The following is a 26,120-nucleotide window of genomic DNA, read 5'->3' as shown; positions in this document are numbered from 1 at the left end:
TTCTGCTAAGTCTGTTTTACGAATGACCTCGGATTGTGATTCGCGATTTAAAACTTGAGGCAGCCAGTCAATCTCGGAGGCGCAAGTCAGGCGTTGGGCATGAAAGAAAGTAATTAAACTTGGTTCAACTTGGGCGTCAATAAGTGGGTTTCTGAGTCCCATTATGTTTACGGAGTAGAATCATTGGTATTACAAGCGTGACCATAGTCATTTAAGGAACTAGTACACTAGTTCGTGCAAAGTTGGGGTTCGATGGACCGATGGACCATCACTTGGAGATTTCCTAAGTGATCAGCACAGACCGTAGCGAGTACTCAGCTCAGATCGGAAATCTTAATAATATATAAACAGAAAGTACATCGATACAAGAATAGAGGGGAAAAAAGTGGTCCATGATTGGCGATCCCGATGTGTGAATAAAATAATAAGGATGACTGGGGTTAGAGGATCCCCTCGTATGCTTGTCATTCGGTGGATTAGGGGCTCCAAGCGACGCGGATCAGCGCTGGTGGCACTTACACCGCTTGTCCTGACATTTGAGAGCCTGCAGAATGTGATATGGGGAAGTTAACAGGTTAATAAATTCCAGTATGAAAAAGTATATGGAAAAAACGAGGCGAAAAGAAAGGAATTGGACCCGTGGAACGAGAACAAAGAAAAGCAAACAACCCATGGGTGAGTCGCCGCGAACCATTCCAAGGGTTTTCCATCGAACCCCCTATTTTATTGGTCTGATATGCCTAGTGGGATATTAATCCTCTTAAGTATCTCTTTCAACAGTAATTTCATAGGATCTAGGTACTCCGTACTCCGTACAGGCGCCTAACTACCTTAGAGGGTGATCCGCTGTCACATCTTCGGGCACTTTGATCACTTCGGTCTCCACAAGTGGCTGTTCAGAGGGGCCAAATGCATCTGCAGATGCCACGCTCTACCCATTGAAACCCCCCTTACCGGAGTCCTAGCACAATGGTTTCCTCTCGCGTACAGCCCATCCCCAGTCCATCATGGAATTGACCATTGGTAGCCGCTTCATGGCCTCGCAGGAACTATCGCCCATTGATTACCCCGGGCTCTTCCCGGGACAAAAGAGCCTAAGTAGTACAGACAACGGAGGCTCTCCAATCAGTAGAACCCGATCAATTTCCGAGTAACTGCTGGTCGATCATCTGCTGTGGCCGTCAAGTTGTGTTGGCGATATACTAGACAAGTACAGAAGTGGGGAGAGATAGAGTATAAGGAACATATATTGTTTTTGGCGCCTCACCCGGAGAGAGAGCGTGGAAACAACAAATATTTATATAGAAACTTGAGAATACATATAAATAATATAATATAAGATGACCATTGCCGTTTCATTCTTAGATAAAAACAAAAAGGAAAAATAATAGAAACAGAATAGTTCAAAAAAAGAAAAAAAAAAAAAGAAGAGCACAGTCATCTCCTAAAAAAGGATCTCCCCGCTCTGATCTGGACTCCCAGCCATTTTCTCTCCCCCTCTTCCTCTTCTCTCTTTCTCTCTCTTTGCAACTCCCCTTTTGTACAACAGTTTTGTATCGTTTGTTTGGGTCATTGTTAGGTTGTATTTCCCCCACGCGACACGCTCATTTCGCCCCTTCGATCCCTCGGTGTTCGCTAAGTCGAAGCGGTAAGAGGAGCTCTATCCCACTCTGCAACTCCCTGCTGATCTCCGCACCGTCAGGCACACACGATATTTTCTGTCAAAATTGCCCATAGATGACTTGCGCAACCTGAAATCGTATAGCACTTCTCTCATCGACCGGATTTGACTCCTCTCGAGGCGTTCATTGTGTGAGTTGGGTCCTTTTTGTGAGCGCAGATCGTCTCCGCCTGGCCAACCCCTCAGCCCCTCTCCTCGGTTTCCCCTTGCTTAAGACGCCGACAACACACCGCCAGCCCAACCTTTCCTCCAATTCGGATATTCCCCGATCAACGGACGTGGTATCAAAATATCTGGGGCTGGTCGTAATTGCTTCCTCCAAGAAGCTCCCCTAAAAATCCGTTTTTGGCGTCAACAAATCCCTATATTTGCTGATTGGACGTCATTTTTGGTGTATAGTTGAACAATTCGGCTGCGCTGCCCACGATGGCCTTCAAGCATGGGCTGAGTGAACGCCTCGACGAGCTGCGCTTCCCATCCCCACGATCCCCGCCCTCGGAGTCTGCATTCCCTGGGTACACGTCTCTTTCCCCGGGTCATTCGAACTTTGGATCGGGATTCTCGTCTCGCCCGGCTGGAGATGTTCGAGCGAACCTGCAACGTCGGTTTACGACTGATTCGAGCAAGTTCTCATCCTGGAATTATTTGAATCCAAGCTCAGGATCTGGCTCAAGTCCTAGTTCAGGTTCGGGCCAGATGCAAGATCCATTGGATTTGTTGTCTTCGGTAAGATTAAAATTTCTTTTATGAGTTAGCCATTGCCCCTCTGCATTGAACACACATGCCTTTTATCATTGAATTTGGGTCGATGAATGGACTTGGATGAATTGGTGTCTTCAAAATCCAAGATTTGAGGTGCCTGGAAGCTGTGTCAGTTTCTGGCTCTCCCTGCAGCCTGGAGTTGATGAGGCTCCCACATGCACTATTGATCCGTCACCTTACCATTCATCTCTCTTCATCTATATTCATTCATCCATCCCCATTCATCATTCTTATCTCCTTTATTCAATCGTCCCATTGTTTCCCATCCATTTCCTTTTCCATTTCGTTATTTAGGCAGCTTGCCGAAGCTATTGGCGTGATTGACACCTATTGGTGCTTCAACTCCATCCATTCTGAGCCTATTCAGACTTGAGATATAGTCTTGCCTGCTAGGCTGCGATCCGATCCGGGTTGGTATAAAAACTACACCCCGATACTTCTTCCTTTCTTTCCTTTCTGCCTCTTTATCTCTCCGTCTGTTTCATATCTTCAGGTCCGAACAAGTCACTGCCTGTGCTACTGAAACTGCTTTATTTGCCGTTGATTCTGCGTCATATTCCCGTTGATTCTACGTCACATTCCCGTTGCTTTTTATCTTCACATTTGGTGTTCGGTTCGTGTTTCCTCATGCAAACAATTGTTTTGGTGGTCTATGGAGATATCTGTTTCTTGAAGTGTTTTTTGAAGTGTCTTAGGCGATACTTGTGCAATTTCGATAACTTTCTTCGGTTGAGTTGTTGAGCTTACACTCCCTCACTTTGTTCAAGCTGATATCTTGCCCAAACCTCCCATACTATTTTGCCTTGATCATTCAATCTGGGAATCATATCTAACCACTTCAGCAGTTTGAGAAAAAGAGACAGCACATCGAGTACATGCGTGAACAGAAACGCCGGTTTGAAGAAGACATGAAAATGCTAGATCTTCAACACGCTCGCGAGAAGCTGGAAATGGACCAGCTCGCTCGGGACTTGGCTCAGGCTGGCATCTCTGGCCCAGTCAGCGAGCCAACCACCCCGCCTGAGTATCGAGATACTACTGTGTCGAATGCCTTTAGCCGCCCTGCTCGTTTTTCCACCTCGAGTGTTACCTCTTCGCCCGGCTTCTTTAACGCTTTTGCCCCTTCGAACTTGACTTCGCCCCAGGCTACTTCCCAGCCCGTCCAGCCCTCGATTGATCGATTTGCTGGACACTCTGTCCCTGGTTCCCGCCGAAACTCCGAGAAGGACGACTTCCTTGCTGATCCTACTTCCCCATTCAGATCAGGCCCATCGTGAGTTGAAACATTCTTCGTTTTGAGCTGTGGTACCGAGGGCCTTGCTAATTTTCTTTAGTGCTGCTCATCGATACTCGCTGCCCTCCGGCAATCCGAATGGCCAGTCTCATCGGTCTAGTATCTCCGGCTTGAATGGATCACGCCTTGACAGCTTCAACGTCCCCAAGTATCTTTTCCCTAGTGACGAGGACAAGCCCCACAGCCACCTGAGGGAGCTAGAACGCCTCTCGACTCCTGACATCAAGAGTTATATCAAGTTGACCGAGCCTGATGACAAATTCCCAACTCTGTCCCGTCGTGGTGACTCAAACGTGTTGTCGGCAAATCCTGACGCCCATGATCTCGCCAACCCTCGTGCGCCGGGCTCCGATAATTATTCCAACCATAATCGTCACCGATCGTCTCACCAGAGCATGCCGCAGAACATTCACAACTTTGGGCGCTTGGACCAGGTGGGAAGCCAGAACAATGAGGATCACGGCAACTCTGTTCAGACCTCGCGCCACAGCGCCCGTCGTTCTATGGGAAGCCAGATCTCCTTCCATGAAGACCGCCATGATGAGACAGCTACCCCAGTTCCCTCGAGCCGGCCCACTGCTCTGCAGTCATCATACTCAACTAATGATCTGCCTACTATCAAGGGAAATGGAGCGGGTACCACTATTACTCCTCCCAACACCCACAATGAGCACATGCACCATCACAATACAAGCATGGGACGCATTTCCCAGAATGGTGTGAATAACCAGGCTAAGACCGACTTCGATGAGACCGAGTTCTATGGCACTCAATCGACTCTGCACGCGAGTGCTCCACCCTTTGGGCCCCAGCTCAGTTCGCCTGCACCTGCCAACCATGTTTCTAGTGCGGTTGTTCCAATGGGATTACCATTCCAAGTCCCTGCGGTTCCTGCCTTCAATTATGGAATCCAGCCCTATGTCGGCCAAGCAACCCCAATCAACGGTCACTTGCAACACTTCGGCGGAGGTTCCACCTTCAACAATGCCTATCCCGGCTATGGCCCTGGGTTCCGCTTTAATGAGTCTGCAGCTCGAGGTAACATGGCTCAGCGTCGCCAGGAGAATGATGCTACCCAGCTCACTCGTTTTGGCAACTACCCCCTGGAGCATTACAAGGGTGAATTGTACAGTCTGTGCAAGGACCAGCATGGTTGTCGGTACCTGCAGCGCAAGTTGGAAGAGCGTAACCCGGATCATGTGCAGCTGATTTTCAGTGAGACTTACATGCATGTTATTGAACTCATGACCGGTATGAAACATATCTAACACCTGCTTTTTAACCCTTACTAACATTTCTCCCTCAACAGATCCATTCGGAAATTATCTTTGCCAGAAATTGCTAGAATTCTCCAACGACGAACAACGGACTGTTTTGATCGACAATGCTGCGTCTGACTTGGTTAAGATTGCCCTGAATCAGCATGGAACGCGTGCACTCCAGAAGATGATCGAATTCATCTCGACCCCCCAGCAGACCCAAACAGTAATCAATGCGTTGCAATATCACGTCGTTGAGCTGGTACAGGATTTGAACGGCAACCACGTTATCCAGAAATGTCTCAACCGCCTCACACCCGAGGATGCCGAGTTCATTTATGAGGCCGTTGGGGGTAATTGTGTAGTCGTTGGTACACATCGCCATGGATGTTGTGTCCTCCAACGTTGCATCGATCACGCTTCGGGTCATCAGAAGGCTCGCCTGATTTCGCAGATTACTTCGCACTCGTTTGCTTTGGTCCAGGATCCGTTCGGAAATTATGTTGTGCAATACATTCTGGACCTTGCGGAGCCTAGCTTCACCAACCCACTGTGTGCTACCTTTGGAGGCAATATCCCTCAGCTGTCCAAGCAAAAGTTCAGTTCCAACGTGATCGAGAAGTGCCTCCGGACCGCCGACAACTACATGAAGCGTGAGATGATTGACGAGTTCCTCATGGGAAATGAGCTTGAAAAGATGCTCCGTGATTCATTCGCGAACTATGTTGTTCAGACTGCCATGGACTTCTGTGATCTCGAGACTCGCAACCGTATTGTGGAGGCTGTTCGCCCAATTCTTCCGTCTATCCGCCAGACTCCCCATGGTCGTCGTATTGCTGGCAAGATCATGGCTGCGGATACCAACAACCGTAGCAACGGTAGTAGCGCTACTACTAGCGGCCAGGTCACCCCCAATGATATGACCAGCAGTGCACAGATCCCCAAGACCTTGCTGCAGAAGGGGTTCACATACCATCAGCCTGGTACACAGTCTTCGAGCTCATCCAGCGGATACAGCACCCAGACTTATCTGCCTCAATCCTCGCAGAGCTCTGTCTCCAACACTCCTTCGGGACAAAGTGATACCTCGTCTGTTTACACCGCTTCTACCTCCCAGATGTCCGTGAAGCTTGGATCACAGCAAATCCAGAACTACTTCTGATTGGGTTTGGGACACCCACATCAGTCCTTGTCTTTCACAACCCCAGTGTACTCATAGTGAGACGATGCGACGAAACTTTCTTTTTTTTTACGATTTTATGGTTGCCTTTTACACTGTCATCGAACTGGGCCTACATCAATTGCACATGCCATGATCATTTATCCCATGATTTACCATTGCGTTTTACTGCATACACCTTTGAAGCAATGTGCCATGATCATTGCATTTGGCCCATGTTGCATATTGCATACCTTTCATGAAGCGACCCGTGCATGATGCAGACTTCGAACTATGTTCTCCTGCTTCCTTTGTTTCCCAACATGTATTTCTTGTTTCCCCCTTTCCCCCTGGCGGTTACCCCTCTCCCCAATGCCTTCCATCTCTAGGCCTTGGGGGTTATCTGGCGATAGTTTTGGATTGTTCCTTGAACTATCTGGTATTCTATTGCTGTGCTTTGAGGACTGGTCTCCCAGTTTGGGATCTTTTTTTTTTTTTTTCTATTTCCTTGTTTTGCCTTTGATTTTCTTTTTTCCCCTTCCACATTGTGATTTTCAACATTTATTTTTACCCATTCATCGTTGTACTTTTGCGCCTTGCTTTTTTCGAACTGCTTTTTGTGCTGTGCCCCGTTTTTTTTTTTACATTGGTTCATTTGTTGCAAGCTGAACCTAGCGTGGATACAATGGCTCTGGAGTCTTTATCCCTTGATGACCTTGGTTATTTCCTGGTCAGCTTGCTACTCAAGATTGATGAGTGCCAATTTGGTCTCTGGGCCAGATCTTCATCACGCATGATCCTACACACACTTTTCGCATGTATTTTAGCAATGGAAAGCTGAATTAAGTTTTCATACAATTTTCTCTATTCAACCGAACCTCGTAGATACCTAGATTTTCTTTGGTTTGTAATTTCTTTTAGCTTTGTAGCCAAATTGGCAGCGCGACGCGTGATCACGTGAGTTACAAAGGGAGCCTTTCGGACTCACCAAGGTGCCGCAACTCGCTTTTGGCAATTCAGTATACGAGGTTCGAAACAAACTTACTGGGCCTCTCATGCTACCTAAAGAGGTGGTCAGCTCATTGAGCCCACAATGGCCTTGTCGAGATGTTCAAATACGGCAGTTAGCTAGTCTTTTAACCGTGAGTTTACTATGCCAACTTCCTTACATTCGCAAGCCATCCTTGGAGAAAGCGGCTGACCTCGAACGCTATTTGAATAGCCTCACGTTCCTAGTCCTCCAACATTGGTCGTCCATGGTATCTCTGCAACCTGCAAATCAACTATTCTCCGAGCCGTCCTCGCTACGCTCGAAGTCCCACACGCCATTGTCAGGAGCTCGGAATGTATTACGGGACGGCATCTCCTAACGAAAATTCTATGGAATACACTAGAGGCAATAGCCCAGAAAGAAGAATGGGAGAAATCCGGCAAGGGAAGATGCGAGCACGTTAGTGGCCTTGCAGTCTTGCTTGAGGAGTGCCTGGCAGCAAGGCCCATTGAGCACCAAGGCAAATTCGTGCTGGTGCTGGACGAGATTGATAGGCAAAGAGAAGCGCCGCATACCCTGCTGTCAGCGCTTGCACGGCTAGGCGAGATCGTGAGTTCTGGCTTTCGATGAGTTTTGTTGGGTGTAGAATGCTTTGACTAACTGGATGATTTGTAGATTCCATCTCTGTGTGTTGTTCTGGTCCTCAGCTCAACTCCTCGGCCATTGTTCCTCCAAAATGCCGCGGTTCCGCACGTCAGTTTCCCTCCTTATACCCGTAAGGAGGCCATCCACATTATTCTCAGTTCGAATGCGCCGGTCGTTGATGGGTTGCCCGACGAAACCTCCTCGCGGGTCTACCCGTACTTTGTATCTACAGTCTACGATTCATTGGTCGGACCAACAGCAGGTTCCATACCGGACTTCCGGTCCATATGTGAGAGATTGTGGCCTCGATTTGTTGCGCCTGTAGTAAATGGCGAGACGCCCCCAGGCGAAAACAATGAGTGGGATTTCTCGCGGCTGCTTGTCAAAAACAGAGCTATCTTCCGACACCAGGGCGAGTCTGCGCTGGTGCATCGCATTGTCCCGGATGAGACTCCTGCCGGCGCGAAACGCACTCCGCTGGCAAAATCCTCTATGCCTTCAGCTCTCCCTTCTCTACCATATTTCTCGACCCTGATCCTCACGTCCGCATATCTGGCCTCGCACACGCCTCAACGGCTGGACACAATCTTCTTCTCCAAATTCTCCTCATCATCTCTTTCAGCCCGGAACAAGCGTGCTCATCATCGCCGGCGTTTGAAAGTCCTCTCCCAAGCACAAGCAGAAGAGAGACAAGCCGCAAACGATGACCCTTCGACACCCAAGAAAGGAAAGCGAACTAAAACCCGCATCACGAAATCAACCCTTTCCTCCGCCTTCGCGACCTCGTCGGCTACCACGTCGGCAGTCGGAGGTGGCGCAGGCATCGCCGGCCCATCTACCATCCTCACTGCTCGCTCCTTCCCCTTAGAACGTCTCCTGGCTATCTACCATGCGATTGACCCGAACCCCCCAGCAACCCCACTTCGAGTTGCTGCCGTCGCAGACCGTATCTACGCCGAACTGGCAACGCTGCGACGCCTGCGGCTTGTCGTCCCCGCTGCTAGCCATAACGCTATGGCGACTAGCAGTGGGAATACCACTGCTGATGCGGGAGATAAATGGTGTGTCAATGTCTCTGGTGACTGGGTCGGTGAACTGGCTAAGGGTATTGGTGTCGAGGTTGGTGAGTGGTTGGCTGGTGGTCTGGACTAATTCACTTTTCCTTGGGAGTAATGTCGGAGCGGGTTTTGGTCCTTGTACTGGCGAATGTTCTTGCATTTACCAACGGGAGTTCCTGGATTGTTGGAATTCCATTGCATACTGGTTTTACGTGTTAGGTCAATTATACCCTTGTTATTATTTTACTTGGCCATCACCTACATCACTCAAATGCTTGAATCACTTGTAGATTGTGGCCTTGTGCGTTGTTACAAGGTCCACGATTATCGAACTTACCCCCTTGACTAGCCAATTCCTACTGTGTGCATAGGAGGCGGAGTTGCGAGATACCATAGAGATTTCGACGTCGCTAACAATCCCTTACCTACCACAGTGAAGTAGACGCTTGCATGAAGGACATAATAACCATACAGCATAGATCCACATAACTAGCTGTGTTCGAACGCCAGCACATAATAGAAAAATAGTTCAAGAGAAAATCCCCGAGAAACACCGAAGACCATGCACAAATTCCCCCATACCAGAGAAGATCCCCATGCCAGAGAAGCTGGAACGACGAAATAAATAACCTGCGCCAGAATTCCCTCCTACCAGGTCCACTGTTCAACTACATCATCCGTGCCGACCAATAAGCTCGGTCCATGCGGCCCCCGCCACTCCGGGGTATCATTCCCATACTCGAATCGCACACAGCTAGGTGGTGAGGAATATTGATGCCCCGTGAGAGGCGAGGAGACCTGTAGTCCGGTTTGAAGCGAGAAGAGCTGGATTTTGCAGTCCTGGGAGGCTAAAGCAAGGTGTATGTTAGCGATGCATCAAATCTGGGGTATTCTGATGTTCAAAGGAAACATACGACTAGCCAACAGACCGAGTTCAGTGCTCAGGTCGAAGGTTGGGAGCGGGATTGAGGAGAATTCGTGAAAATTGAGGTAGGCCTTCGAGGAGCCATGACGTTTTGGCGCCTCTGGCGCGAAGCGGAGGTCGTACATTCGAAGCTGATATGAATGTCAGCTAACACCCAACGTCGTGTCACGTAGGAGAGAAAGAAGGAAGAGCAGATGCGACATACCGAACTGGGTCCTGCCGCTACGAGCCGATTCTCATCCATCTTCTTCATTTCCATTACGGCATCGTTGTGTTGGAGACGAGTGGCACTACCACCACTACGCAGGTCGTGGAGGAAAATGTTGGAGTTTTTCTGTCCCGCCGCTATCACGTCTGGCGACATCCATTCCACGGCATGCACGCTAGTTTTGTTCTGGTTGTGCTCCGAGCGTCTTCTGTTGCTCGTGGAGACCGTATTGCCTTTGAATGGCTTCTTTGATAGACTCCAGTGGCTAGTGGTACCCTCTAGGGTGTGCAGCCCTTCGGAAGTTCCTATGGCAAAGTGAGCGCTTGATGCTGTAGGCTGGGCCGCGGAGCACCAAAAGGACATTGGGTAGTGGGGCCTGATCCGAATTGGATGAGAGACTGAGAAGACTTAGTAAGCACAATTCCCAGGAATGGAGGTAAATATGGAATCATACAGGTTGGCCAGACATAGTTGCCGCCTTCGTCAGGCTCCGGGAGGAGATGAGCCGAAAGGAAGCAGTCACCTTGCGGTCCTTCGTTCATTGTTGCACTGCAGCCGTTAGCTGTAAGTTTACTGGATGTCCTTTTCTGGAGACGTACAGGAGGTATCCTGACGAGCTCAAAGACATCGAGCCTAACTAGAAGAGGTGTTAAATATGCCTTCAGTGGAAGGAGGTGCTGGGACGAATGTGCTCACCCAGTATGGCTCTCTGAATAGAACCCGTTCCATGGTGTAATCATATCTCCACTGTGACCCGTCAATGTCAGGAAAGCAGACCCTATTTTCTGGTTAGTAAGAATTGACACTTGACTGCGACGTCAACTTACGATACAGATGATTCATATCCGCGAGCCGAGCCTTGTCTGCATGTTAGCCACGTATCGGGATACTAAAAGCCAATGAAACTCACCGGCAATCAATGTCCCAGAACGTGGGTTGCGCAAGACATGTCGGATACTGTACGAATTGGGCCATGGCTCAAAACGATGAAGTTCTCCACGGTGCAGTTGGCTGGCCTGAATGCGAGCCTGCTGCTCTTGTCTGGCACTGGAGGATACAAGGGTTCCTATCTCTCTGTGGACATTAACCAAAGGCCGCCTCAACGATGCGGCCTTTCTGATCGTCTCTTTACTCTCACGTTGTCTGAATCGTGACTTGTTTTCACGTGTCTGCGATTGATTAGCGAATGTAATGATACACTCGGGTCTCTTGCACTGACCTTCAGCTCAGACCGCTTTCGCTTCACAGATTGCTGTGTATATTGTGCACTTGGAGGTGCGACATGGTTGGCTTGAATCTTGAAGTACTTCTTCTTCTCCTCGTCTGTAATATTTGGTCAGTATGAGACAAAAAAAAGTTCATGTTTTGTAGCAGGTAGTTGATCATGGCAAACATATAACAGTAGACCATGGTCTAGACAGTACTATTCAGCCTATTTGTGTGACTGGCATATAGCAGAACGCGCCTTTACGTACTGCCCTCGCATACCCGGGCAAAAGGGAAGGAACGCATCACAACGCGACTTACCATAATAGAACCCTGGGATTTCACGAGCCATAACTGTAGATGACACGCGAGGTTGCAAGAGGTAAAGATCAGGGAGAATGCACAAAGAGGGAAGTCCAGCTATGTTCAAGTCATCGAAATGGTCATGAGACTTCCACTTTCGAGTGTCTAGCACAAACAAACAATCATAGTGGATTTGACCTCAACACAGATGAATGTAAACACAAAAAATAGGTCTATTTAATATCAGATTCAGAAGATCTTTTGATTTACACACGGAGAAGGTTATCACCCGCGCATTGAATCTGAAAGTTCGGGAGTGACGTGAGATTATGTAATATCAAATGTCAGATTTATGCCTCAGGCCAAACTTTTGATAACTGCCCTAAGAGGATGACACGATGCGCGAACATCCTTTTGTTTTTGTTTTTCTTTTGTTTCCAGCGTACCCTACACATATCAACTCAATGAACTCCAGACTCGCTCCATGTTATGATTTATATGTCCCATTCGATATCAAACATGCGAGTCAACTTTCTGAATCGCGCTTACCACACTGGATATTTGGAAATCAATAGTCAATATACCAATTTGGTGACCCAGTATCAACGCAGTCGTAAACCCTTACTGAAGTTTATCTAGGCCCCGGCAATGTGACATGCAACGGCAATATTCGCGACCTTTGTCGCGCCGTAATCTGATGGCTGGAGCTCTATTCAATGTGACATGAGCCTTCCAAGTTTGCCCAATCCATCCATGCGTGATCCAAGGCTGCGATAAGCTTATATAACGCGCCATTCCATGGTTCACCTGACCGGTGTATGTTGGCTGCCACTTGTTTGGCCCTAGGCCGCGATGCTAGGCTGCGCGACCGCAAAATAATTGCTGAATCGTAGCCTGGAAATGCATCTCTAGGCTTCGATAGGTTGGTATACTATTTCTACTTATGTGTTTGGACGGTATCGCGAGTCACATTGCCGTGGGTCCGGTTAATCTCCATAGAAGAACGAAAGAGCTCATTGTCGACAGTAATGGCCCCGTTCTCTATCGGAAGATAAAGGACAGTGTATATCGAACGAAGAGCAGGCAGGCGTCTGTAATGAAGCACGTGTTGTCCATAGTTGCTGGCGCCTAGTTCCAAGGTTGGTGTCTGCTGGCACCTGGCGTCGAGGGTCGCTCCTTCGAGATAAATTCCTCGATCTCGGCGCTTGCTTCTCTTTCTCCTCCTCCACCCATCGCGATATCTTCCTTTCCCCATCAACTCACCCATCACATCGCTTTAAGCCAAAGCACAAATTATCTCTTTCAGGTAAGTCCGGCTTGTGTTTGTTCCATCTGTTGAGAGCCTGGCATGTTTTTTTGAAGGGCTGCATACTCCCACTGTGTCGTCGCATCTGTTTTGAATCCGGTTTTGTTGTATCATATCAATGATGTATCATCTCCCACCATCTGTATGAGCATGTGAATTGAAAATGTGCCCGCTGCCCGATTGTTTGACAGTTTGCTAACTTCTTTCAGTTTTTCTCAGCGGTCTAGTCGCCATCATGGCCAGACCCAAGTCTGACATAATGGACCCACGAAACGCGCCGCTCAGAAGTCATCCACCTGACAAACCCGCAACTAAAGACAACGCTGAAGACGAACTTTCATCTTCCGCTACTCTTCCGCCGCCTGGAAGTGAGCAACGGGGCCGTTACCAGGAACGTGTCCAGCAACACTACCGATCTTTTAGTCCCTTTAAGCGACGAGGCCATTCCGAGCTGCCTCCAATCCAGACCAGTGGCCTGGGACAATTCATTGCAAAGTCCTCGACTGGCCCGTTGGGTACTTCGGACTTGGGTTTCGGCGGAGAGCAATCTTCCCTGTCCAAAGAGCTTGGCAAACCTGATGTTCACTCTGACAAGGCCGCTATTCCTAACAAGGAACAACATGGCGACAGTCATACCGAGCACAATAGTTCGCTGGACGAGAAAGATAGGGAGGCATATCGGATGTTTCGTGAAAGCCTCAGCAGCCTCGATGACTCTTCCGGTGAGGAAGAAGGCGAACAGCGCGACAGCCTGGTAGCCGAGAAGAAAGATCAACTTAGACTGTTTCGTTCCAGCCTGCTTGCTGGTGCCAAGGCCCAGGAAGATCGACGCGGTCGTTCCAGGCGCAAGCTGACACCACCTGATGATCATCCTCAAATCGATTCCAATGTGGCTTCCGAATTCGAAACGCATGATTCCACCATCAGCGAGAGCAAAGATTACGTCGCTGGGGTTCAGGAAAATGACGACCTTTCCCTCCCCGAGACGTCGAAGCCCCCTACCTCTTCCCAGGGAGAAGGCGAACAGTCTCTGGATGACCTGCTTGATGATCTTCATGCCGAAGATGGAGACGAGCCTGACATGGACGCAGTCACTATTCAGAGTGGGGAGGTTTGCGCAATCCCTCCTGAGATGCTGGAAACTAAGGCCGAGGAGGGCCTCAGCGACGCAGAGGTGGCGGTTCGGCGCAAGAAGTATGGCTGGAATCGTCTGAAGGAACAGAAACGGAACCATATTATCAATTTCATCTTGTTATTCCATGGCCCTGTCCAGTGGGTTATGGAGGTAAGCAACACCATCCGTCATTGGACATTATGGTCTAATTGGAAAAAGCATTTGCTGACAAAAATTTCCCAATTCCAGGTTACCATCTTGCTAGCCGCCGGCTTGGCAGATTGGATTGATTTCGGAATAATCTGCGGTCTGCTCGTATTGAATGCCGTGGTCGGATTTGTCCAGGAGTACCAGGCTGGCAACATTATCGACCACCTCAAGAAAAGTCTTGCCCTGATGACTAAGGTCGTTCGTAACGGTTCCACCGTGGAGATAGGTGCTGAAGAGGTCGTTGTTGGCGACATCGTTTACGTGGAAGACGTGAGTTCATAATGATCCGAGAAGAGAAAAGACATTGAGCCTAACATTCGCTTTAGGGCACAATCATTCCGGCAGATGGCAGACTCATAGGTGACAAAGCCAATATTCAGGTTGATCAGTCTGGAATTACGGGAGAATCTCTCGCCGTGGATAAGCATAAAGGGGATTTTCTGTTTTCTTCTTCGGCTGTCAAACGTGGGACTGGGTTCATAGTTGTGACTGCCATTGGTGATCGTACCGCCGTCGGAAATACAGCCGTCCTGGTTAACAAGGCTGGCAATACCACTGGCCACTTTACCCGCGTCTTGCGCGACATGGCCGATGTTCTGCTGTTGCTGGTGTTTTTCACCCTCTTAGTTGTGTGGGTCAGCAGTTATTATCGTTCAAACCCAATTGTCCAGATACTCGAGTTCACGCTTGCGATCACCGTCGTCGGGGTCCCAGTCGGCCTTCCCGTGGTTGTCACGACAACAATGGCCGTTGGTGCAGCTTACCTAGCAAAGCGTCAGGCCATCGTGAAAAGGCTCTCGGCAATTGAGTCGTTGGCTGGAGTGGAGATCCTCTGTTCGGACAAGACTGGAACACTGACACGTAACAGACTGACATTGGGAGAGCCATATCTTGCTCCTGGAATGGATGCCGAACAGCTTATGCTGGTTGCCTGTCTCGCGGCCATTCGAAAGAAGGGCGGAATTGATCCCATCGACAAGGCATTCCTGAAGGATCTCCGCAAGTACCCGTGGGCCAAATCTCAAATTCCCCTGTACAAGACTCTCGAGTTCACTCCGTTTGATCCAGTGTCAAAGAAGGTGACTGCATATGTGCAAGCTCTGGATGGTGAGAAGATCATCTGTGTGAAGGGTGCTCCCATGACGATCCTGAGAACAGTGGAGAAGGACACGACACTGTGTGACCAGTTTTTCGCCGAGTACGAGGAAAAGGTCAATGAGTTTGCTAGCCGAGGATTCCGTGCACTGGGTGTTGCCCGCAAGCGCCAAGGCCGCCCCTGGGAGATTCTGGGAATCATGCCATGCTTGGACCCCCCACGCCACGACACTGCTAAGACAGTGGCCGAGGCCCAAGAGCTGGGACTATCTGTCAAGATGCTCACCGGAGATGCGGTTGCCATTGCGCGCGAGACGGCGCGTAGACTCGGACTTGGAACGAATATCTACAACGCTGAACGACTTGGTCTCACCGGCGCCGGCTCTATGTCTGGCTCGGAGGTGAATGACTTTGTCGAGGCCGCTGACGGGTTCGCAGAAGTGTACCCACAGCACAAGTACAGTGTGGTAGAGATCCTTCAGCGACGCGGCTATCTGGTGGCAATGACTGGCGACGGTGTGAACGATGCTCCTTCTCTGAAGAAGGCAGACACGGGTATTGCAGTCGAGGGCGCATCCGATGCGGCCCGCTCTGCTGCTGATATTGTCTTCTTGGAACCTGGCTTGTCCACCATTATCGAGGCCATCAAGATCGCTCGCCAAATCTTCCACCGTGTGTACTCATATGTTGCGTTCCGAATTGCTTTGTCCATTCACCTGGAACTCTTCTTAGGGCTCTGGATGGTGATCAAGAATGAGACCCTTGACCTCCGCCTTATTGTCCTCCTTGCCATCTTTGCCGACGTTGCGACCTTGGCCATTGCTTATGACAATGCATCTTATTCTCAGTCTCCTGTCAAATGGAACCAGCCCAGACTCTGGGGAGAATCAATTGTCTTGGGGTTCATTCTGGCAGCCGGCACATGGGTGACCCTGGGCACTATGCTGTTGCAAGGCAAGAACGGTGGTGTTATCGAAGGCTGGGGTTCGCGAGATGAGGTCCTGTTCCTTGAGATTGCTCTGACCCAGAGCTGGTTAATTCTGATAACCCGCGTCAGTGGAGCTGGTACTGATAACGGATTTTCCTGGGCTAATCGCCCATCGCTTTACCTCGTCGCTGCGGTGTTTGCTGTCAATCTGACTGCAACCCTGATGGCCGCATATGGTGCCTTTGGTCAAGCCACATCCTGGCCAACTGTCGTCCGTGTGTGGGTTCTTTCCTTCGGAGTGTCATGTGTGAACGCACTGGCTTACCTTGTGATGCATAATTCCCAACGTTTCGACAACCTGATGCACGGAAAAGGTCCGCGTAAGGGGGATAGAGAGCGCTCCTGGGAAGACATCGGTAAGTTAGCGAGGCTTGAATTTTCTTGCATCTTTGGCACGAGAAACTAACCGATATTAGGTCTCAACATGCAGCGACTGACCAAGCTCCATGAGAAGCATGAAAAGTGCAGCTAGGGGTTGCTCGGGAACCCCCGTTCACTGCAATGAATGACGATGGAACGATGATGATGAATGTGACCATGGTTCTAATGGATGCATTTTCATGATTTTATGACATTGAGGAGGAAATTGAAAGGAAAGGAGATGAAGAAGTGCAGGTGTTTTTCAACAGAGGTGACTTCACCCGTGGGCTTGAGGTCCTCGTTCTATTCTTATCGGACGTTGTACTGTGACTAACAGATCCTGCCTAATTTTATCACTGATTATTATGATTCCTTTCCTCTATTGTATGCTCTCTGCTGGGCTTTTGACATAGTAACAGTTTTGGACTTGTGATTGTGGCAGCCACCACAATGCCTCGAAGCCTGCACAGTACTATCCGACAATTATTCTGCAGCAAGTTGCACATTCTGCACAATTGAGCAGTCGCCGCAGCCTTGGTAGGCAGCGCAGCTGCGTTAAATGAGCGTGCCTATTCCCTTATTTGGCTGACATCGACTCGAGAATTGGAATTCTCGTCACAGAACATTGACACTAGGCAACGACGAGCATGCATTCGGATATAGTAACTTGAAGGAAGTATTTACCCAGGAGTACCTTTGCAAACATAGAACTCCTAAGAGTTCATGTGGAGCATGGAAGTGAATATTTAACAATATGGTTTTCGCAGTACGTGGGGAGGAAATTGGTACGTTGAGTTAAGCAAGTCAACACGAATTCACTTATTTAGATATATCTGACCTTTCAAGATTACTATATGTATGCATGTAGATTGCCTACGGGATCTTGCTGATCTTGTTCACTTGAATATCCATGTCAACACCCATGGATGGACCCGCAGCCGGGGGTATCTCCAAGCCCTAACTTTCAGAAGGTTCTTCCAGCCTGGCCACTAAAGGGTCTACCATGAAACCAATCATTGCTCTATAAGGCGTGGATTAAACCAGGATTTGATGTAGCGAGCTAACTACGTACGTTCCATGAACGTGCTAGAATTGTCTCACCTGCAGAAGCTGGGTGATAGAAAGGCACAAGCACTCCAAACAGAAGATCTGAATGGAAAGTATAAAGAAACTAGGACTAACTGAATAGTGTACCTGCCCTGCATCATTCTTTTATTTGATTTGATTGTTTTCTGTCTTTTACAGAATGCTTTTGACAGGAAGTCTTGTTCAAAGAGGAAGGAACAGCCCAAAAAGTTAATTCACTCCAAAGCCAATGGAAAGAAATCTCATGTTCTCTTTGATATTTCGCATAGTTTTCAGACTAGAATGGAATATATCGCACTATCGTAGAGATGAGGTCGAAATAAGGTCAGCTATCAAAGAACAACCCACCAGTCATGGTGAAAGGCGGGGATTAACTCTAAAGATGATTTCATTTTGATTGGTTGGAATACGTCATCAATCTATCAGACTCAATGGTTCAATTGATAGGACTCGACGGTATCAGAACAGCTTCAGATTATTCTCATAAATCCTTCGATCTATTGAAGGTTTTACCTCGTTTAAAGTGAAAAGGATGTGGTGCCGTGGCTGAGGTGGTCGGGGTAGTGTTATATAGCCGATGCCTTCCACCACCTCGGCCATGGCACTAGTAAGAGGAGGAAAAAAGAAGAAAGGATCACATTGCTGTTGGTTTTTATTTCAATCACCTACTCTGGAACCGACCCAGATAATAGATCCGCTAACCCTTTCCTCGCATATAACCCAAACCCGACACAAGACCAAGACCAAAACCATACTACATCTATGTGTACTAAGCAGTAGGGTGTTCCGGCATACACGAGGAAAAGGATTAGCGGATCCACCATTCCGGTCAGTTCCGGGGTAGGAGGGTGAAACATAAAGTAATAGCAACGTTACCCTTTCTCCTATTTTCCTCCTCTTGCTGGTGCTATGGCTGAGGTGGTAGAAGGCATCGTATGTATAACAGAACCACTCCGACTACCCCAGCCACGACACCGCACCCTTGCCTACTACCTGACTCTTTGTCCTTGCCCCTAAGGGCCTTGTTGACGTTTTCTTAGACGCCAGAGTCATAGTTCTGGCGAGGGAGGCGGGGGTCGGCCCTAGGACCGACAAACTGTAGTGGCGGGACCCAATCGTCCGCCCGCTGGGCTTGGGATGAGCTCCGGGTCCAGTTCTAGGACATTGGCACGGTTGGTGGGCCACCATATAGAACTGTGAGGTGTACCTCACATTGCGTGGCATTTTATCAGTGGCTGTTTGGTCTTGGCTGCACATGTCTTAGAATGCCATGTAGCCTTCCGTCAACGTCAGGGTTGGGGTTATATGACAGTGTCAATCAAAGGTTATAATCCCATGAATCCATTTCTTAAATTAAGCATTTTTGGCAATTGATCTATAAAACTGACAAGGCATCCAAAGGAAATAGCCGAGAAGACCACCGAGATGACATTGTAAGACCGTATATAAAGACTATTCTAATGTAGCTAAAAAGAAAATCATCTTATTATTATACGATACAGGGCAGAAGCGTAATCTGCTTTATATTCACGCAGGATTTCATCTTCTCACATCCCATCATTAGGGCATATATTCGCCCAAAGAACCTGCTAGAAATGCAGCCAACAAACCTTGGTACAGTAAATCTACGCTAAGTGACCAGACAGTGTGTTGATAGATACTAACCAATGGACAGCCGAAGAACAAAACTCCCATGGCCAACAGACACTAATAACGCTATACTGTGATCTAGTATTTGGTGCCTTCTGTGCAGCAGAAGAAAGGCCAGGGGCCCAAAGAGGAGGAAAACAAGTCCGGCGAGGAAGATGAGTCTCATCTTTGTAGATTGGTTTACCAAGTCTGTCAGAGGGTAAGTTACTTGGATCTTTATACAAGCTACAGGCGTAGGGGTGTGTTAAAACATAAGCTTAAGCGAAAAGGGGATAATTTAGCAAAAAAAGGCGAAAATTCGATGTAGTATTGCTTCGGAAAAGAGTGAAAGAAGTATTCGTATATTATACACCGTCCTAGATAATCCAAATATATAAATGGACTAACGTGATCTCTCAACGGCATCAACAAGGGGGACCTCCGATTTTATAGTGATCAAGCCAAGATCGCCCTCCCACTCCACACTCCGCCCACCCTGACTTTCGGATTGACGATGTACTGAGTCCTCACCCTCATGCTTAGTATTTGGTTCTCTCGCTTCGACATCGTCCTCTGCCTGAAAGCGCTTCTGTCGGCAGTACATCCGCCAGAAGACAATACTTCCATGGATTTGTGCCGCAGAGAACGCCGCATGCAGGATCGGGGTGACGATCTTGAAGGCAAGCCGCCACCGGTCCCACGAGGTTGAAAATAGCCACATCATCACAATGGTCTCGGCGACTGTGCCCAATGCGGTCGAGCAACACGAGAAGAGGAAAACATTGCCAAGGAATCGGTGACGGTCGGGGAAGATCCGATAGAGGACTATGGCAACATGGGGGAACAGCTCGAAGACAACGTCGAATGCACCTAGACCGCAATTTTATTAGTACTTTTGCATTTCCTTTCGTCGCTAGATCAGAGTTCCATTCTTACCCCAGACTAAGCAGAGAACGAACTCGAGGTAGGCATCGGGTTCGCGTAACGGTGGCAGAGTGATCGCGATAGCCACTTGGCCAATGATGATTGTTCCGACGTGATGCATCACAGCGACGGGTGACAACTTCACACGGTAGATCAACTCGAAAATGTATATACCGATCAGCATTTGGGCTACAATCACCAGGATGTCCCCAAGTGTCACCACTGAGCCATGGACATAGGGCGTGCTGAATGATGGCCCTCTGAAGAAAGCGACACTGATAAAGGGGTATGCGGCAACGATCAAAATGATAACTTTGGTGACTCCAGCGATGTGGTGGTTAATGAAGCCTCGACGATTCAGCTCGCTCATCCGCGTGTAGATGGGGCCATAGAGACGACGGATGAGGAATCCTTCGAGGATGTAGAAGCGAATGAGAAAGCATATCGTCAAGATGATGGAGATGATCAAGGCTGAAAATGGGGCCAAGATGGAAATTGGACCTAGGTCCTTTGTGCCCAGAGGAGTCGGGTGAGGGTGTCGTGTATGGATCATGACAAGCGAATGTATTTGCAAAGAGGAAGTGACAAAAGAGGGAGATGTTTAATAAAGTAAGGAATGAAGCAATGCTGTGTTCAGAATGGAGTGTTGTCAGAAAGGAGCATAAAAGAGGAAGGAAGACAAGGACTCAGCCCCATTCAGTTACACCTTGATTCTGTCTTTGTCTTACTAAAATAATATGCCAATGGAAACATTTGAAAAAGCCAAGCTTTATATGAACATAGTAGTAAAAAGCTTAAGAAGTGGATATTTTACTATTCAGGGTCATATTCTCATATTTAGGCAACAGAATAACTCCTTACTAGAATACTATACTTACTGCTTACTGCTTACTTTATTTCATGAATATACGGGGAATTAAGGAATTAAGTTGCCTGGAAATTTTCGGAAATTTTCCCGGGGGAAAAAAACTCAATTCAAATTTGAAACTTGTATATATTCACGTGGCCTTTCAGCCCTAGAAGTACCTGCCTTCTCCTACAAGAAAAGTAAATTTCCTCATTGGCGTATGACGATTACCCTGTGCAGATCCACTATCGTCAGATGAGGGCCACTTCGGCCTGCTTCCTTCCAACGATAAAGGTGGTTGCCTAGGATAAAAACTGAAACCCGAAAAAGTGTTTGAACCCTAGGTCTACTCGTTCGTCTACCTATCCCCGCTTTAATCGTGAACACGGGCTGTGGGTTAAAGTTTGTTATGACCCTTGACGCCTTCTCTATATAGAGTTAACACATACCCAAGTGGATAGCCAACATGAGACCTCGGGGTAATAACCTTGATCCTTTTATAACTGCCTAAACTCATTCTTTGCTGCGACAAATGGGCTGCATCACTGAAATGAGGCTGAGCATAGTGGGCGATTTTAGCTACTCCATATGAAAATGATTGTATCTCACAAATGCTACGACCCAGAGAATTCCCCTTCAGCTGCGATATAAAAGGTAATTTAATACTGCTTTACAATATTATATAAAATCCTGGTTTCAGGGCTAAAATAGAGTTTATAGTATATTAGAAAAGTTAAATAGCGACTAGCAGGAATAACTTACCTATAAATAGACCCTTTAGATCTTCGAATATAGACCTCACGAAGTACGCATTATCGAAGCAGTTTTCGATCTGCCTCGCTAGAGGATCACCTTAGAATCCACACTGACTGGTTGGCAGGGTTTTGGACTGGAAGGAGCGTCCATGGGACACTTTTCCTCCATATATATGCGCGTACGGTGGAGGATTCTCGAAAGGAACTCTTGGCAATCCCCAGCGCGATAGGCGGAAAAGGTACGTCCCTAAAACTTAATAAAACAATAGGTTCTTTGTACTGTCTTCATCGAGAGATCGCGCGAGACAAACAAATTAAAGGATAAACTCCGAGGGTTGGGAGCTCGGCCTATCGCAGTACGGGGTAATATCATCTCAAAACAACCGTGGAAGTCCGGGGGAAGATCCACGGTGACTTTTAGATTAACTAAGCCCAATCTCGTTACCGAAGTATACAAGCCATATAAACGGCGGAAGCTTCTGCTTATGATTACACGCTTGCTAAAAATGCATTCCCGAAAAATTCCCGAGGGAATCAAGGTCGATATCACAATTTTAAGGGTTCAACTGGTGAACCTTAAAAGACTCGGTAGGCGCTCGGCACTGCAATGCGATACACGCTTGTTATAAATAACCTTCCCGAGAATTTTGCGAGGCCATCAGGGTCGCCTTACGAATTGGTGCCACGCGGTAAAATAATTGGCCGGTTTAGCCAGTGTGATGTCGTTGTGCATTGGGGTTGCAGGGATCTTTTTGCTGAATCGGCATAACTAACTACCCTACAGCCAATCAGCATCGACCAAAGCTGAATAATACACCGAAGAACTGCTTAATGTTGTCCCGAAGCCCTAACCTCATCAGAATACCATGTAGGTCATTTGTATCATGTCGTCAGGTGCTGGTTTTGGTTTCTTGGATATAAGAGGAGGCTCCCTCACAAGTGCTAAAGCCTCACCAGCGTGCTTTCACAACATTCACAGAGGACATTCGTTTTCTTGCAGACACAATGTCGGAATTAAGTAGAAACGAGAAAGATGACAGTGAACCCATCATCTCTAATGAGGTTTCTACTAAAGATGAATATCCCATGGGGTTGACCCTGTGGCTCCTTGTTGGGTCGGTCATGATGGCAGTCTTCCTAATCGCTCTGGACCAGGCGAGTACTCTTACAATCTCTCATCTCTACTTACTAGCTTCTAACATTTGATAGACCATCGTTGGAACCGCCATTCCAAAAATCACAGATGAATTCCACGGGCTTTCAGAGGTCTCTTGGTATGGATCAGCATACTTCATGTGTCTCGGTGGTTTCCAATCCTCCTGGGGCAAAGCATACAAATTCTTCCCTTTGAAATCGACCTTCCTCGTGACACTCTTCCTATTTGAACTCGGCAGTCTCATATGTGGTGTTGCACCGAACTCCAACGCTCTAATTGTTGGCCGGGCCATATCCGGCGTCGGCGGCGCTGGAATCGCGACCGGCGGAACTACCATTATTGCCTTCTGCGCTGAGCCTAGAAAGCGACCGACTCTCATGGGATTAATTGGGATCACTTATGCTGTCGCCGCCGTCGCTGGACCACTTCTCGGCGGTGTGTTTTCGGACAAAGTGACCTGGCGCTGGTGTTTCTATATCAACCTTCCAATCGGTGGTGTGGTCGCCGGCATCATCTTGTTCTTTTTCCATCTTCCAAGTGCCGTCAAGGTCCAAAAGGCTACCTGGAAAGAGAAGTTCCTACAGATCGATCCAGTGGGCATCGTCCTTGCGATGGCATGCATTATTTGCTTCATCCTTGCGCTGCAGTACGCAGGTACAACATACGCTTGGAGAAGCAGCGAAGTGATAGGGCTGCTTGTTGGCTTTGTCGTAATTGCCTTGACTATGGTTGCCTGGGAATATTACCAGGGTGAATATGCGATGCTGGTGCCGAGACTATTGAAGGAGCGGGCTATCTGGGCCGCATCCCTTTACCAGTTCTTCTTCGCTGGCTCGTTCTTTTTACTTCTTTACTACCTCCCTCAATACTTCCAGAGTGTTAAAGGAGCCGATCCCATTCAGTCCGGTGTGGACAATCTACCCATGGTGATTGCTATCGGGATTTTTGTTCTCGCCGGCGGCATCATCGTCACTATCACTGGTCGTCCGACGCCAGGAATGGCTCTAGGAGCGGCCGTTGCGACAGTCGCGAGCGGCCTTTTCTACACAATGGATATCCATACTTCGACCGCGAAGTGGATCGGTTATCAAATTCTTGCGGGAGCAGCCATTGCATTTCCATATCAGAACTGTCTCAATATTGTTCACGCGAAGGTCGATGCTGAAGATATCTCCACTGTCACCGCAATCGTTTATTGTAAGATATTCCTTCTATTGCCACGTCTAGTTATATGCAAAGCTAACATGGGCGCAGTCTTTCAAACACTTGGGGGTGCTTTCAGTATCTCAGCGGCCCAATCTGCTTTCGTCAACAGGCTTATCGCAACTTTGCCCTTGACTGCCCCAGGAGTCGATCCGCTGGCTGTTTACGCTACAGGTTCCACTGAACTTCGAACCATCTTCCCTGCGGAAGAAATCCCCGGTATCATACTTGCGTATATGCAAGGTATCAAGGCTGCATTCGCGGTTTCTATTGCAATGTTTGGAACTGCTTTCGTACTGAGCTTGATTCTTCCCTGGAAGAAGATCCACAGCAACGGAAAGGAGGATATTGTGGCGATGGCTTGAATAGGACGAACAGATAGCCTAAACTATATAAATCAACGCGTTTTTAGCTTATCTACTCAAATTTGACACCACTAAAATGGTCTTGTACAAAACAAATGTTGATCTATCAACACCCGGCCTCAAAAATAATCTTCAACAATAACGCTAGCGTGCCGGAAACGGCCCCTTGCACTTTATTCTCGAGATCCGATAGCCTCAATACACCACTCAAGGATAAAGGCGAATCCTTGGTCCGGGATTTGTTTATATCGCCGCCAATTCCGCCTGATGAATGCCTTCATGCATAAGATTGAATCAACCTACACTAATCATCTGTTGGCCATTGGTTACATAATAACCATTGAGGCCCTCTAGTTATGTATATATCTCAGACAGCCATGCGCATAGAACACCTCTACCAGGCTGCCGATCAATTGTAGCATGGCTATTGTTGTTACATCAAGTCCACCTTTCAGCCAGCTCTTATTTCGATATCAGGTAACCTTCAATGATCAACAGATGATCGTTGACTCAATCTTATGCATGAAGCCCAGGTCTAATGCATGAGGTCTGTACGTGAAAGGCTGACCGCTCTTTACAGCTGCAAAGCATGTGCTGGCTGATGTTTGGTGTGTAGTTCTTATAATCAAGAAGTGAATGACTAAAAGAGTGTACGGGTAAAGGGTAATTCCGGCTGACAGTTAAGAATGCGTGCCCAACATGATACAAGGATAACATAAATAACTAGTTAGACTATCTCACATGACAATAATTTCGGGAGGCGGCTTTACAATCGACTTCAACATATTCTCGTCTTAATTATTTCTACAACCAGCTTCAAAGTGAGTGCAGGATCTTCTCTACATCCTATCTCCAGATCGCCTATCATGGAGGAAGGAGATACTTGGATGAACCTATTTTTCTCTGGCAGTCGTCCAGACATACTGAAAACAAGTGAACATGAGGGCCAAATATTCCGACCTTTCTATCCTGAAGACGACAATTGGATACTAGGAGCCAAGGCCGACAAACAAAGACCCTCGGATGCGAACACTATACAGGTGTTTTGGCTTCGCATCAGGGGACACAGAAAATATATCGCCAAAGTCGTAAGTGGAGACAATCATTATACGCGTGCTCCGATTAATCATATACTAGTTTCCTTGCTATTCTAAGCAAGATGCTAAGATACAGCTTCATCGTGTCGGACTACCACTGACTCCCGAAACGATAAATGATGCTGTGTACGAGTTCGATAGATTCTATCGGGAGGCTCGGGCATACAGCCATATTGACCTATGCTGTCCCGCGCGTGAAAGAATCTATTTCCCGCAATTCCATGGAGTGATCACCGATATACCAAAATCTCGATTTTCTTCTGGGTATTATAATGAACGAGCGGTTGTGGTAGAGGCAATAAAACCGGACTTGTGTTCTCGACGTGTTCTTAGTGAAGTTGTCAATTCCTATTCTGAAAGCTTCTTAACTATCCTAAGAACTCTCTCTGAAAGGTTTTGTACCACTCCTGGAGTGATTCTTCTAAGCCCATTCGAGCAAGAGTGGTATCATTCTTTACTAAAAGACCGACTTCGTCGCCTGGATGCTTTACATC

The 26,120-nt window shown here is 47.9% G+C and overlaps 6 protein-coding genes across 6 annotated transcripts; 4 read left to right on the top strand and 2 right to left on the bottom strand.

Moving 5' to 3' along the window:
* Positions 1 to 3,318: 3,318 nt before the first annotated feature.
* On the top strand, positions 3,319 to 6,158 carry PGRI_073340 (uncharacterized protein; the record flags this gene model as incomplete). Its single annotated transcript, XM_040795048.1, has 3 exons — positions 3,319 to 3,716; positions 3,778 to 4,988; positions 5,047 to 6,158. The coding sequence occupies 3 exons, from the start codon at positions 3,319 to 3,321 to the stop codon at positions 6,156 to 6,158; spliced, it is 2,721 nt and encodes a 906-aa protein (XP_040652725.1).
* Positions 6,159 to 7,210: 1,052 nt separating this feature from the next.
* PGRI_073330 (origin of replication complex subunit 5 family protein) lies at positions 7,211 to 8,943 on the top strand (the record flags this gene model as incomplete). The annotated part of the gene is made up of 3 exons (XM_040795047.1): positions 7,211 to 7,228; positions 7,378 to 7,755; positions 7,822 to 8,943. 3 exons carry the CDS (start codon positions 7,211 to 7,213, stop codon positions 8,941 to 8,943), a joined length of 1,518 nt encoding a protein of 505 aa, XP_040652724.1.
* A 554-nt stretch (positions 8,944 to 9,497) lies between these two features.
* Positions 9,498 to 11,540, bottom strand: PGRI_073320 (uncharacterized protein; the record flags this gene model as incomplete). The annotated part of the gene is made up of 10 exons (XM_040795046.1): positions 9,498 to 9,697; positions 9,764 to 9,905; positions 9,980 to 10,380; positions 10,437 to 10,531; positions 10,582 to 10,619; positions 10,679 to 10,760; positions 10,810 to 10,840; positions 10,893 to 11,151; positions 11,202 to 11,305; positions 11,510 to 11,540. 10 exons carry the CDS (start codon positions 11,538 to 11,540, stop codon positions 9,498 to 9,500), a joined length of 1,383 nt encoding a protein of 460 aa, XP_040652723.1.
* Positions 11,541 to 13,056: 1,516 nt separating this feature from the next.
* Positions 13,057 to 16,676, top strand: PGRI_073310 (plasma-membrane proton-efflux P-type ATPase; the record flags this gene model as incomplete). The annotated part of the gene is made up of 4 exons (XM_040795045.1): positions 13,057 to 14,082; positions 14,161 to 14,391; positions 14,448 to 16,560; positions 16,621 to 16,676. 4 exons carry the CDS (start codon positions 13,057 to 13,059, stop codon positions 16,674 to 16,676), a joined length of 3,426 nt encoding a protein of 1,141 aa, XP_040652722.1.
* A 3,006-nt stretch (positions 16,677 to 19,682) lies between these two features.
* PGRI_073300 (uncharacterized protein) lies at positions 19,683 to 20,756 on the bottom strand (the record flags this gene model as incomplete). The annotated part of the gene is made up of 2 exons (XM_040795044.1): positions 19,683 to 20,149; positions 20,216 to 20,756. 2 exons carry the CDS (start codon positions 20,754 to 20,756, stop codon positions 19,683 to 19,685), a joined length of 1,008 nt encoding a protein of 335 aa, XP_040652721.1.
* A 2,054-nt stretch (positions 20,757 to 22,810) lies between these two features.
* On the top strand, positions 22,811 to 24,529 carry PGRI_073290 (MDR family MFS transporter; the record flags this gene model as incomplete). The annotated part of the gene is made up of 3 exons (XM_040795043.1): positions 22,811 to 22,936; positions 23,015 to 24,158; positions 24,216 to 24,529. The coding sequence occupies 3 exons, from the start codon at positions 22,811 to 22,813 to the stop codon at positions 24,527 to 24,529; spliced, it is 1,584 nt and encodes a 527-aa protein (XP_040652720.1).
* Between the last annotated feature and the right edge of the window lie 1,591 nt (positions 24,530 to 26,120).

Source organism: Penicillium griseofulvum (genome assembly GCF_001561935.1).
Source record: "Penicillium griseofulvum strain PG3 chromosome Unknown contig_6, whole genome shotgun sequence".
In the NCBI taxonomy this organism is placed as follows: domain Eukaryota; kingdom Fungi; phylum Ascomycota; class Eurotiomycetes; order Eurotiales; family Aspergillaceae; genus Penicillium; species Penicillium griseofulvum.
This window is presented reverse-complemented; position numbering and strand designations above follow the sequence as displayed.